General features: G+C 39.6%; 1 protein-coding gene and 1 long non-coding RNA gene across 4 annotated transcripts in view; one reads left to right on the top strand and one right to left on the bottom strand.

Annotated features, from left to right (window-relative positions):
- The first annotated feature begins 515 nt into the window (after positions 1-515).
- Positions 516-7,713, top strand: LOC103463474 (uncharacterized). Its single transcript, XR_533520.3, has 3 exons — positions 516-1,309; positions 2,370-2,428; positions 7,373-7,713. It is a non-coding gene; the product is annotated as an uncharacterized LOC103463474 (long non-coding RNA).
- Positions 7,714-8,886: 1,173 nt separating this feature from the next.
- The window catches only part of LOC103463472 (arf-GAP with coiled-coil, ANK repeat and PH domain-containing protein 2), a 51,060-nt gene continuing 45,285 nt past the window's right edge, over positions 8,887-14,661 (bottom strand). For all 3 annotated transcript variants that reach the window (XM_008406836.3, XM_008406838.3, XM_008406839.3), the window contains one exon: positions 8,887-11,325. In XM_008406836.3, coding sequence (XP_008405058.1) covers positions 11,222-11,325 — 104 coding nt within the window. In that variant the 3' untranslated portion in view covers positions 8,887-11,221. The remainder of the gene's footprint in view (positions 11,326-14,661) is intronic.

Raw genomic sequence — 14,661 nt, 5'->3', positions numbered from 1 at the left:
CTGTGGGCAGGGAGGATCTCCGTAGCAGTCAGTATTGCAACAAATCTGAAGAGGCCTCTGACTAAAGACGCATGCTGACAACTGAATATCTGATTCTGTTAATCAAAATCATTATAATTTGTGTTAAACTTGAGTATGTCTTAATTTGTTTCACCAGGTTGCTGTATGTTGGAGATTTTCTACATGTTTTTTTCACTACTTTTGAGATACTGCAAGTGGTACTACGTATGGTTTCTTCTAACAACTCTTCCAAACGGCCAAGTTTGTGGCGTGAATGTTTGTAGTAGACACTGGATTTTATTTGGAGGTATCAGTAAACGAGTGTGACTAAAATTATTAAACACAATTTTTACATTTGTATTTTTTTTTAAATTCCATTTACTACATAAAATCCCATTGACGTGATACAGTTTGAGGTGTATAAGACCTTTTCTATAACTCCTTTTAGGAACAGACGTGTGTGGCTCTTACACCTATAAAACCACAATTTAACCTTTGCTGTTTGAGGTAAAAAAAAAAAAAAAAACTTGCACCCCTGAAGCCCCAAAGAAGAGCTACAAATCTCCTTACAAGGAAAAAGTGATGCTGCGGCTGTGGGGAGGAGCTGATATCTGTCAACGAACTGGTTGTAAGCAGCTGTCGAGGAGACGGAGCGGGCCGGCAGACGGAGCATGTAGTCACCGTCTGTGGATGCGGTGATGGCGGTGATTGAGTCGATGAAAGGGAGCGGGGTCAGCAGCTCGGTTAAAGCAAACAAATCGACCCACCAGAGAGCCCGACCTGCTTCCACCAGGTCAAGGTCTCGCAGACTTCCTGGCAGTTCAGTGGGGCCAGCGAGTGATGTGCTGGTGGTCCATGGTGGAGTTCTGGATGTTCTTGGTGGACACATTAAAAAAAACAAAACATGATGATGTGTATTTTGGCCTCAGGAATATGTTTCCTCTAATCGCAGACAAAGATAAAAAAAAAAAAACACCAACGAAGTATTTTTGAAGCGATGTAACGCACTCCAGTTATGTTTTCTGTTTCATTGTATTTTTTAATATCGCTCGTGCACTGTAAAAAAAACTGTAAAAAAAAAAAACGAGTAAATGTATTGAGGAATTTGAAGGAATTTCTCCGTTTTTTAGTTTTACAGGTATTTGTACCGTATTTTCCATTTTACGCATTGCATTATGGGAACAAGAACCTTCGCGAAGCGCGAAAACTGGTCAAACGACATTTGAAGCTCGCTAACCGGACCCTGGAGCATATATCTTTTGGACTTTGGTTGGATTAAGAGACGGAGTTACCTTTCTGCCACTCCCTGGTAAAGTAAAATAAATAAAAACACATGCTTTTCTGTGAATAATGTTTTGAAATATTTGTAGTTGACTTCGTGAGACTCCTAGCACAGTCTATTATTGTAGACTGTTTTGCAGTCTTTTTTTTTTTACAATGCTGTGTTTGCTTGTGTATTATAAAAGTAAAATGCGGCGATTGCGGTATTACTATTCATGTATTTTACCGAATTCAAAGTACCGGCCATTTTTTCAAGTCAAACTGAACTGGGCGCGTGAAAGCTAACCGTTCATGGCGTCATGTTATGTCTCAATCCTGCTTTTTAAAAATATCAAGCTGCAGTTTTCTTATTTGATAACATGATTTGATGTCCCGGTTGTTAACATAAAAGTAGGTGGCCATTTAACTTCGGTAAATATACTTTCCATGTCAAGTTTGGGGTTTTAGTATATGGGAAATGTCGCGGGTGGGGATTATGGTGGGGTCGAACGACGAATGAACGTAAACTTGGGGGGGAGCGGGAGCAGGAGCAGCCATTAGACCAGGGGACAGAGAACGAACGTAATGTTGGAGCCGAGGGAAACCGTTAGACCAGGGGACGACGGTAAGACTGGGTGGGGTGGGGACGGCTCGTGTTTCAGCGTTAAATTTGTTGCGTGTTCGGTGCTCTAATCAGGCATGTTGAGATTAGGTTATGTTGATAAACTGTTACAATGGGTCAGAAGCTTCTTGCCTCATATGAATTGTAAGTTAGTGGATTGCACATACAGATAGTTAATTTTCATATTTCTGAAATAGGAACAAACATCACTGAGAGTAAATAAAAGTGACGTTTGCAAAAAAAAAAATTCCAATTGGGAGTTCTTACTGAAATGCCTACTTGCAAACTCATTATTGGTTACTGTAGCTTAGCTTAAAAACTATATAAATAGTACTGTTCTAAATTTGTTGTCAGAACAAATTATTTCATTTTATTGTAAAAAAAACCCCCAAAAAAACTTATTGATTTAATTATTGGAAGACTTGCATGTTTTGGTGTTTATATTTATATCTCCTTATATGGTTATTTTGTTTCCTCTCCTCAACAGCTGCATCCAGACACTCCTGAACTTTTCCTGGAAAGCAACACTAGGCATCTTTAAAATAGGTGTGTATATTTGTTTTTGTTTTACTCAACCTGTTAAACCTTTAGTTTAAATTAAGTATGTGGTGTTTTCTACAATGACATAGGCATAATGTTTTATGTGTCTTTTTAATAATAATGCAACACTATGTAATGCAGCACTATGTAACTTATGATACTTTTTTTTTTACATATATGTTGAAACTGTCACTGTGGTGCTGCTCATCCCACTTCTCCCTGATCTCTTGCATTTGGCTACGCTGCAGCTAACGGAACCTCTCATGAATGTTAAGGCTAGTTAGCATGGACACCGATGACAGTGGATAAATGGTTTTCCTGTAATGTTAAGTTGATTGACAGCATGAAGAGGTTGATTGACAGGGCTAAGACTATCCTCCTGTCTCTGATTGGTTGGTTTTGGTTGGGAGTGATGGATTTCTTCATATGGAAATAGTAGCTCAGGGGACAAATTATACGTCTCGTGACATAAAATCATGACATGGTGACTTTATGTTAACAAATATGCAAAAATCAGTGTATGTTTTTATTTTCAAAAGAAAATATTTGCATATTGTGTATGTTAGGGGTGCACCAATAAATCTTCCCCAGATCCTTAATTTTGAAGATTGGTGATCCGCCAATACATGTGAAAGTGATTTCATCCACTGATCTTATCTACCTCAGTAAAGCTCTAAAAATCAAATGCTTTCCTCTCCTGTTAGAGACGTTTGACTGATAGACCAGCCCACTAGGTCATGTCTCCATGTTTGCAGTTATCAATAGTCACCCCACTGTTGCCAACCCACTGACATTTTCTGCATTTAGCAATATTCAGACAAGACGATCAGTATCGGCCAAAATCAGAATTGATTTTGATTCTGAAGCTGCTGCCCCCGCGACCCAACCCCGGATAAGCGGAAGAAAATGGATGGATGGATGGAATAAGATAAATAAGCTGAAAACATACCGGCAGATAATAGCATTCAGTGGATTCCTCATAATAGAAGTAAGATATTTTTAGTAGGCCTACTTAAAAGTTTCTAAAACACTGAATATTTTCCTCAGTTCCGCCACAAAATTGTATGTGCTTTATCAACATTTTATGTGAGAGACAAGCGTAAAGTTGTAAAATGGAAGGAAAGGATTTTCGATATTCTTTTTTTAAACAAAATGCATGCCACAAGTTGGAAGTGTGGCATGCCTTCGTTGGAGGAGTGAGAGCGACTCTACATGTCAGAAGTTTTAAACAGAGCAGGAAGATGGAGCCCAGATGTTTCCAGTCAGCACCTGATGTCCTGCCAGTCCCGGTTTCTCTGGACCGTCACATCAACCATCCTGATTCAACACCCGCTAGAGCCACTGTTTGCTGTCACACTTCAGGGTAAAAGAAAAAAAAAGTGCATATTTTTCACTGTTACAAGAACATCATCTGAAGAATAATCAATCATTTAACGTCTATGAAGGTCTACTCAAAATTCATGATCAGAGCAATTGAAAACGTGTTAAAAACACGCTCCTTTGGGTTCTTGCCACTAGATGACCATGTGAAAAAGGAGTTTAATGCCTTTGCAAGGCACTGTGTGAATAAGTGTGACAAGTGTGTCATTGTATCGCAGGTTGTGTGCTGCTCTGGGAGCCACTGGGAAGCTCCCTGTCCCAGTGTGACCACAGCTCACTGCGCACATCTTCACTTGGCACGCCTGGACTCGGGAGAGGCGGCCGATGTCAAAACATTTTAAAGAGTTATACAACGCTTGGCTGTCGTCTCTGGCAGCCGTCAGCTGCAGCAGCTGTGCAGGACGAGTGGCGAGTGTGAACTCTGTGTTTGATCCCTGAGCAGCTCCTCGCTGATTAATTAGTTTCTTGAAGCTTCTCGAATTCCTCATTCAGCTGTGGGAGGAGAGCAGTGTGAAGTCAGGCTGACTTCTGGGTTCTCCAGCGTGGAAACGGTGGAGACGAGATTGGATTCCTCCCAGCATTTACCATGTAGACAAACGACTGCTATAGTGGAGATGAAAGTCACCACTCTGGAATCTGCTTAATAACGGAAACGTCTCGTATTAAAATCCCATTTGATGTAAACTCTTAAAGTTTTATTTTGTCACAGGTGTTTCAGATCATTGAAGACATTTAATTTTCAGACAAATGTGAGCAGAAACTGAGCGTTAATTAAGGGGGAAAAGACATGGAAAACAAGCTGGCTTGAGCAAAATGTAGTTGCTAATTTTGCATTTAGCACTTTTGCTAACTTCAAAAACGTTTAGCGCGTTTATAATCCCCCAAGTTATCTTTCTGGATAAATTCCTAAGTGCTAATTTACTTGGCTGTTTTGTAAACTTTTAGTTGAGTAAAGTTTGAAATCTGGGTAGTCATGCTCTTATTTTGAAGAGGATAAAGACTGTTTCCTCTCGTCGCGTTCTCTCTTCCAGCTCTCTCCCCCATAACTTTATTTCAACCAAGAAACATACAGGAACTAAAAAAAAAGACGGTAGAGAACAGGATATGAACATAAATCACCTACAATATCTAAAGAGCAGTAGAATGTGCAAAGTATGTCAAAATTTAATTGGTGCTCAGGGTTTTTGGTTTCTCAAGGACTATTTGAATTGAGGTTAGCGCACAATTAGCATAAGCAAAAGATAGTAGCGTTAATAAAATAAATACTTTAGCACAAGTCTTAAGATTAAGATGGACAGATTTAGGATGGGCTTCTGTGTTTGTTTTGGACAGCAGTGGTTTTAAAATTGATCTCTATCTTTTCTCTTGAATCACAAACAATTATTTTATTGAGGCAAGTGACGCCTGCAGAATTTTAGATGTTTTTGGTTCTATAACAGTCTTGAGTGTTTTTGTTAAATTAAACTTAATTTTGAGTGTGACCTTGTTGAATCCATTGATACTGATACAGATACTGAAATACAAAAAAAACCCCAGAGCTTTTGTATATTGTTACAGAACATTAGCGTTTGATTCTGAGAGAATATGAATTATTATTGACTTTGGGAGGTCAACAGAGAAAAGAAAAAAAAAAAGACAAGCTTGTCTTTTTCCAGTAGCTGTTTACAAAGCTTGGAGTGAAATTTATTCTTCCACTTGTTCACAGCTGCTTTGAGGGAACATAACAGATGACCCACCAGCAGAGTGAGAGTTCAGACCTTCAAACTCCTTCACATATTTTGCATATTTTTCATGTAAAGATGTATTTTTCTGTAAAATATAGAGCTATTGGCAACAATTAGGGAGGAAGGCAGGGAAGGAAAATAAGTAACAAGGAATGAGGAGGAAGCAAGGAAGAAAATGAGGGCACAGGGAAGTAAGGACACGAGGACGGAAGAGGGGTAAGGAAAGACGGACACAAAAGAAGAAGCAAGGACACTTCTTTTCATACCCAAATTTTCTTCCTCCAAACTTTTTCAGACCTGGAAAATATTGGAGCGAGCCTCCAGTCTTTCCCAGACTGTAGGACTCTGGTGTCCAACAGCTGGAGGGCAGACCTGCTGGAGGAACAGCAGCAGCAAAAGGCCCATTTTTCCCCTTCGGGTGGAGAAACCTTCTGGAAACATCTGACTGCTCTCCAGGGAAGCTCCTGCTGGGGGAAAATAAGGCGTGTTAATTCTGGGAAACGTGCAGCAGAGACATAAACTGCAGGAGTGGAGGTGAAGGCAGCGCATGGTGCAGCAAATTGCTCCATCGCCAACATGTGCTGTTAACACTGAGCCTATTCATGCCGCCGTCCATTCATCATCAGCACTTGGGAGTAAACGGGCAGGGCTGTTTGGATTGTCGGCACAAGGCCGCTGCAGAATATGAAACCCGAGTTGTTCTGTTCGCTGTGAGCGCCGGCGGTGTAAACACCACAGCTCAGGGCTGAGGAGTCAAAAGACCACAACAGCACAAATGTTCTTCAGCGTTTCTGACAGGATGACGGCTCCTCTCCAACGCCGTGGAGGCTGAGAGCTTTGAGGTGACTCTCGACGATCCGCCGTTTCTGTCAAACTGTAATCCTTCACGCGTTGGACGCAATCTGGAACCTCCTGGTTTATTCCCCAGCATTTTTAAAAACCAGAGGATGCTTGTGGAAAATGTGAACCATCTACCAACGGATAAATCAGCTGCAGTAGGATTCACTTCTTCCGCATTAAAGCAGCAAATGAAGATTTCTTAATAATTAGCTTCACCTAAAGAGCTGCAAGAAGTATTTCACAATGTGGAATCAACAACTTGAGAATAAAGTTGAAAAATCTCAAAATGTTACCAATCATCTCCTGATCTAAAGAAATTCAAGAACAGATAAACACCTGTTCAAATTTTTTGGTCTAAAAGGCCTACAGGGACATTTCTAATACTCTAATACTCTCTTGACAGTGAGTCAATGTCAAGAGAGGCCAGTCTAACAAAATAACTTTTTTCCTCTGCTTTTCACCTCTTTTGAATAAAATAAAACCCCTCCATCAGGCATTTTTGCACCTTAAAAAGCCACGAGCGATGACTCCAGACTTTTGCACTAATCGAGTTTATTATTTTTATTAAATCCTTATAGACTTAAAGATGTACAAGTTTGTACTTTTGGTAACTTACCGAGTTAAACTGCAGAAGGTGGGAAAGTCCTGGACAGGAGAACTGAAGTGAAGAAAGCAGAGACTGAACCTGCAGCTCAATCTGAGCAGCATTAACATGTCGGCATGTTGACATCAGGCAACCCAAAAACACGGCGCTCAACTCAAGACACTCCTGGCTTTTGGATGTAAAGTTGGTGAAGTGATCTAATCCCACAAACACCTGCACGCTCCCTTTGTTTAAAGAAAATAAGCCCTCAGTTATCGCTGGACGTAGAGACTTGTTAACATGACCGCGCTGCACAGTTTGGGCCCTTGGCAGTCGCAGCAGGATTAATGGGAGCTTGGCCCTCTGAGCATTTGTTCACGTGGCGTTTTTATGGGGGGAAACATCTCCTTCGTTTCTCCACAGGCGAGCAGACCGCAGACTTCCTGGAAGGAGAAGATTCAGAGCAGAGGGAGAGGAGCAACGAGCTGCAGGCAGGCAGGGCGGGACAGGAGGGAAGCAGGTCGACGACTTAACCGTTTAGAGGAAAACGAGCATCGGGAAATGTTTCAAGTTTACCCTTCAGCTGCAAAATGCTTTTGCAACATCTCTGTTCCAGTTCCTCGTGTTGTGCCATTTATCCAGAAATCAGTTTATCTCTCTGTCGGGCTCAAATGTAGTTAAGGCAACATGTTTGCAGGATGACTTCTAGGTGGGAATGCGGCGTCTGAACTGAACTGGGAATAAAAAGCGAGTCTCAAGAGCGGGCCAGGGCCAATAAAATAAGATGGCGGCGCGTTGCCCTGCAGCCTCGTGTGATCTGCGAACAAGCAGCAGCGACTAACCTGCACTTTGTGTTTGAGGCGAAGTTTTATTGTGGCATTTGTTGTGAGGAACATTAGCTAGCAGCAGACTAAACAGATTTGTTGGCAGACTCAGTAGTTTGTGGTGGACTTTGTTTAAACAGCTGCAGAAATAAACACCATGTGATTATTAAAGCAGGAAGGAGGCTGTGCCACGTATTAATGGGCATCGGGTCGGTTTTCATCCATGTGGACACTGAGGCGGGACGAACACGCTGCTAGTTTAGGTCATTAGGGTCACGAGGCAGATGTGGTTAATCTGCAGGGACGGTAAAAGACAGAAACAAGAAGTTATCGGGGCAATTAATCAAAGGAGGGATTATTAATCTTTATAACCTTGTAAAAGAAAATACATTAGTGGAGTAATAAGAGGAGTGGAGTCTACTTTATGTTAGCCGGCTAACTGTTCCAGTCGTAACCAAACAGATGAACCACATTGACTGCTGTAAAAAAAACATTTTAAATTGTCCATAATCTCGACCGTGCAAACTCATTTTTGCCATGAAAGAAAAAAGTCCAACAGAAAGTCATAATTTTGACTTTTGATTTCAGAATTATGAGATATAAAGACATACATTTTAAGATTCAGTCATAATTTTGACTTTCTAAGTCATAAATATGACCTATAATGTCATGATTATGAGATATGGGCTTCCACAGGAGCATGCCTCCTTAGAGAAATGGTGACTTTAATCTCTAAATGACTTTGAAAGTCAAAATTATGACTTCTTGAGATTTTATGTTATTTCCATGGCATAAATTAACTTTCATACTCTATAGTCTATTTTTTTTTTGCCATTCAACATCTTTTGCGGATGACACCATAAAAATGAATTTCAAAAAGGTAAAAAAATAAAGAGGGATGGATGGAGTTTTGATTTCCAGGTTGTATTCACAGCGTGAAGGGGGAGTGGAAGCAGTTCTCCCCCTGCTGGATAAATTTCAGAATGCAGTTTATTGTAGAGGCAAACTAAAAAGAACCTGAGCAAATTAAAAACAAAGATTACATTTTTAATCAGCAAAAAGCATCCATGCATTCCTGCCCATTCAAACCAAAAAGAGACCCAACAATTGGAGGTGAATCATTTGTTTCTGTGTATTTAAGACCTTGCAGATATCATTACAGGTGTATTATACAGTACATGTATACAGGCGAACAGACGGCACATATAAAAACAGGCTATGTTTATCAAAGGATACAAACAGCATATATAAAAGCTTATTTAAATCATTCAAGTACCTCTAACTCCATACTTCAGTCTTGAGAATTTGAAATCATCTGTACAAAATGTACAAAAACTGTATCCCATGTTGCTTTGGACAGATTTGTCCTCTGATCAGAAAAATCTACACAGAATATCAAAGAGATTACAAAAAAAAAGAGAGAACTTACAGGATAAAACAGAGCTGTGTCATATTTAACCTGATTTCAGCACAAAATGCTGAAATCACCATCTAAACTTTAAAACTGAATTTCTACATTTGGGAACTTATTCAGAAATGTAGGCAAATTCCTAAACTAAGATCCTAGATACAAACGTTGAATTGAGTTTCATTCAACAAAAACACTTTAAGCTTCTTTTCCTCAACTGAAAAAGAAATGCAGTCAATAAAAATGAAAACTCATTCATGACACCCTCTGCTGTCTGCCCATATGCATCAGCTCCGGCTCGGCTGGATAATTACAAACAATGCACTGCTACTGTCTGCAAATTGATCAAAAACGGACATTTCTACTATGATTGTTGGGCTGATCTCTGTTTTCTTCTGCAAGATGAGCAGCAGAAGAGCAAGAAGAGGAGCAACAACTCTGTAGCTAAATGTTGTGGCGTAGCTGGTGTCCTGCCCATTTTAGACGTCTCTGCTCTAACGCAGCTGATTCAAATGGTCCAATCACCTCCTCCTGCTCCTGTTTCTGCTAATGAGCTGTCATTTTATTCAGGTGTGTTGAACCAGGTAAAACATGCGGGTAGCGGCTGTCGAGGACCGACTTCGGACACCACTGAGGTAACAGCTGCACTGCAGTGAAAAAAGGATTTTTCCCTTTACGGGTTTTCAGTTGTTCTTGTTTTGTTCGTCACACTTAAATGTTTCAGATCATTAAGTGAACATTAATTCAAGACAAAGAGAAGCTGAGTAAAGCTGGCCTCATGTGAATTCGCAATCACCCCCCTTGTTGAAAAGATGCTTCATTTGTTGACACAAGAACACGAAGCAGAACAACTCGTCATGCCCTGATCAAAATGCGTTTAAGAAAACAAAAGCAGTCAGGATGTCGATCTAGAAAGGGTTACAAAGACATTTTAGGGCTTTTTTTTAAACGTTATTTATTTATTTTTATGCTAGTGAATTCCAGTAAAGTCATTATTCAAAACTGGAGAAGAGAAGTCACTCAAAGAGCAGCAAGAGTAGGCCTCCAGTGCCTTGGTGAGGGTCAAAGTTCACGATTCAACAGGAAGAAAGAGACGGGGAAAAAGAAGTCAAAGATCCGACTCATTAGCGCAAAAAACCCTCCCCCCCCAAAAAATAGCTTAAGGATCCCAAAACATCTGGGAAAACATTCCATTTTCTGCCAGGTATTTGCTCTAGTGAGGATAAGTTAATTTGATTAGATTTACACTCTATATAAACCATATTCTGTATTTACTCACCTGATTATTAAATTTGATGACTCAAAACGTTTAAGTGTGACACCTTTTCAGTACTGAAAGTAGCTTTGTCTTTGTTTCTTATGATGTATTATTGATGTGAAAGAAAACTTGTCAGCTAACATGTTTGGCTGATGTTTTCTTGTTGTGCCACAACATTTAGTTCGAGAGTCTAAGATAAAACGTTTCCCCCCCCCCCCCCCAATCTTCCAATGATACAATCTGCAGGCACAAAAACATTAAAACTATTAACATTTACAAATCTACTTAAATCAACAACGTTTTAAAATCACAAATGAAATATTAACAGGTTTGCTTCCAGTACATGAAGAGACTTGTGCAAATAAAGTAAAAGCATGTACAGGCCAAACCGTTCATGAAAAACAATAAAGGCTTTTTTTTTTTTTTTTTTTCATAACTTCTCTACATATGTTTCGCACATCCGGATGGGAGAAGTTAAACTTGGTCAAAGAACGATGACTGCTCTACATTCAGAGTTCAGTTTTCATCTGAGATCCTTTCAAACAGCTTTAACACTGTACCATTGGCTGACAGCAGGAAGGTCAAACTGAAAAGCGAATGAATGAATGAGGGGTTTTTTTATTTTTATTTTTTTATTCAGTTGACCAAAGTGCTTCCAGGCTCTTACAAAAACTAGAAGTGACATGAGATTCTTTCCGAATGATCCTGCAAGGAAAGCCGACGTCACTCCAGGCCTTTTTTTTTTTTTTTGAAGTGGTGAAAGTCTGACCTGGGCCGCAGCGTCAGGGTTTCTGAGGGTCGTACTGCTGGTAGCGGTTCAGCTTGTCCGGGTCGTTGGAGGCCATGTGGGTGAAGTCCTGGAAGATGTCCTGGTAGGTTTCGTCCCCTGGAAAGAAGAAAAACAAGTAGAACAAACATAAACAGACGCAGCAGGAAAATAAAAGACCTGCAGCTGTTTTTGATGTTCAGCGCCGGGCTATTTTCCACAATCGGCTGCAGAGATTTTTTTTTTTCTTCGTTACTAAAATCCGTCAGGCTGGCAAACAGCTTTCTAGTTCTGCTGCTGCCGCAAAGTGAAGCAAAGTCTGACAGAATTAAAATTCTGACTAAAGTAATGAGGAAATGCATTTACCACAATCGGGGTTTAGACATGGTTTTCAGACTCACACTTGCAAAGCATTGATTTGTTTTTCTTTTTTGTCCAGTTTTAAAGTAAAAAAAAAAAAAAAGAATTTAACAAATATTCCAATGGAAGGAGAGATGGATGAATGAACAAATAGATGGATTGATGGACAAATGTTTGGATGGACAGACAATTGATGGGCAGGATGGGTAGATGAATAAAGGGATGTATCTACTGATAGGGATGGATTAGAACAGACAGCTGGACACAACTTTTACACACCGAGTCAAGGAAAAAAGTCAGAAGATGCAAATATTTGTAAACATTCATCCCGACCAGGAAATTCCTGGATCAAATTCCAAACTTTTCCAGACGGTGTGGGGAACGAGCTCCAGGTCAGCAGCAGGACAGGTCAGAGTTGAGAAGCTCATGCAGTGAAAGTTTCCATCAGAACAGAGAAAGAAAAAGTCGTCCCTACCTGACAGAGAGTCGGCGCGGCTCGAGAAAACGAAACACAACAACACAGGAGAGAAGGAGAACAGGAAGAGGCAGCAGGGCTCCGCTCAGGAGGAAATAAAGGAGCCCACAGACATTTGTTTTTCCTCAACAACTGTATTGTGATTAAAGTGCAGGAGTTTATGTACAAAAATACAGTTGTGTTGGCCTCAGTGCCCCAAAGAAACATAGAGAACAGAAGAAAGGCACAAACTCTGGGGTGGAGAGCGAGAAATGAAAAGCAAAATACAAAAACAGAAAGAGAACAAGATGAGAAGAAGAACTGCTTAAACGTCAGGAAAGTGGTTCTCAATCTGAGTTGATGACAAAATAAATCTTCGTTTTAGTTTTTTTTTTTTTTTTTTCCAAAACTTGCTGTAGAACTTTGAGTTTTTAAACTTCAATGCCATTTCTGAGATTCGGAACCACTCTGCTGCTTTTTATTCCAACTCATTAAACCTCAAACAAAGATGAACTCAGCTCCATAAAACATGGAGGATCAATGAGGCTGGATCTTCCTCACTGACCTTCCACCTAATTATCCATCAGTCTTCTCATAATCAATAACTATAAGTCAAAAACAAAAGCCGTTGGTGACACAACATGCTTATTCTGCTGCTAATTTACCTCCTGCATACTCTTAGAACACAAGTTAAAAACTTTAACAAAATGCTTTGCTAAAGTATTCACACCCTTTGAACGTCATAACGACAAACTTCAGTGCATTTTGTTGGGATATTTTATACAGACCAAAAAACAGTAGAGCACGAGATAAACTGAAGGATATAGTCGATTTAAAATCTTTGATGAGACTTAAAGTTCACTGCTGTGCTTCTGTGCAATCTCTTTGAGGCTCAACTATTTAGGCTGAAATTTTATTCATTAAATGTGCAAAGTTGTGTCTTCTGAGACACAACCCAGAAGACTTGAAAGCTGTAATTTCAGAAAAAGTTGTTTTGACTCAGGAGAGATGAAGACAAATTCACCCCATACTTGTAATTTATATATTTTTACATCTCTGGAAAAAATGAAGAGCCCACTGCACTGACCCTCATTGAAAACCACCTGGTTATTCCACCAAATATTGATTTCTGAACTCTTCTAGAGTTAAAACATTAGTATTGTTCCTTATAAATGTGTGAACTTGTTTTATTTGCATTATTTGAGGTCTGAAAGCACTGCATCTTTTTTATTATTTTGACTATTTCTCATTTTCTGCAAAAAAAATAAATAAAATAAAGGTCTGCTATTGTAACAGAAACGCAAAGAGAGAGAATGAATACTTTTTCAAAGCGCTGTATGTATATTATTGTTTTGCCAATCGATTCCAAATGTGATAAAGAAAATGAAAATAATCAGGGTACAAACATCTCTTCAGTGCGCCCTCCAGTGGTCATCACAAGCAGCATCTTCACATGTTTCCATAAAAAAAAAACATAATCAGTGATGAAGTAGTTTGACCTTTCGCTGACATTTTTCTTTTTGAACGCCTCGTGTTATACAGCAGGGGGCGCTCTGTCCCTCCCCATTAATTCAAAGTGCTTCGGGACCCCGCGGATGATTTCATGCAGCATGAAGAAAACATACGAGATGAAACTGGGGTATATTTCAATCAGCAAAACCAAACCGAGCTCATTCCACAGTCTTTCTGAAGATTTTTGATATAAGTTGCAATTTTAAAGCTCCCACACGACTCTCACACAGAGAAGCTAGGACTAGAAGATGATTTAAAAAAACAAAAACGAAAACAAGCTTCACACAGTTACATATCCATCTTTCTCTAGGCTATTGCACTGGAAGACGCATCATCCCTAAACGGGTTTAGTATATCTGAAGAGAAATCCGCTAACATTCCAGACGATCGTCTTACAATTTTAGATTTCCTGTGAGCATAAGCAACAACACTGACTCTTCATAAGTACCTTTCAATCAAATAAAAATAAAAGTACCCAAGGGTGTAAATACAACCCCTGCAGCTACAGTCACTCCTAACGTATTCCGTTAATCACAAACTATACACATGAATTATTTACAACATGTACAGTGAAAATAGCTCTCACATGCTTGCTAAAAGTACTTTATAAAACAAAAATGTTCTAAAATAGATTTCTTTTTATCCAGGCATGTAGAAACAGCAAGACGGATCATATATTTAGACCAGAAAAACAAGTAAACAAGCCCTGAACGTAATTAAGACCTTAAAACCAGACAGTCACAAGAAAGAAGGTACAGTAGTTGCATATAACCAACAACTGGAATGTGCATAATTTCTAAAAACGGATGTTTATAGTTTACAGACACACACACACACTATGCTACCCTATCAACACTGAGCTTCATTCAAACGTCTTGATTATTGCAGATCTTGTGATGAAGTCACTGAGTTCAGCAGGCAGCTACTTTGCATTGTAGCAATAAATACTTTCATTTCTGGACAATGGCTGTAAGTTAGGAGAGGCTCCTCCAGCACAGAGGAAACCTTTGACAAAAACAGAGACATTTTATGCTATCCCATATGATAACAGTCACAGAAAGGAAAAGTCACTCGCTTTTGGAAGCAAAACTCTGGCTTAGAGTTCAGATTTGATGGCTTTATTGAGTCAC

This window comes from Poecilia reticulata, chromosome 4 (genome assembly GCF_904066995.2).
Source record: "Poecilia reticulata chromosome 4, P_reticulata-male-v2, whole genome shotgun sequence".
NCBI lineage: Eukaryota > Metazoa > Chordata > Actinopteri > Cyprinodontiformes > Poeciliidae > Poecilia > Poecilia reticulata.
This window is presented reverse-complemented; position numbering and strand designations above follow the sequence as displayed.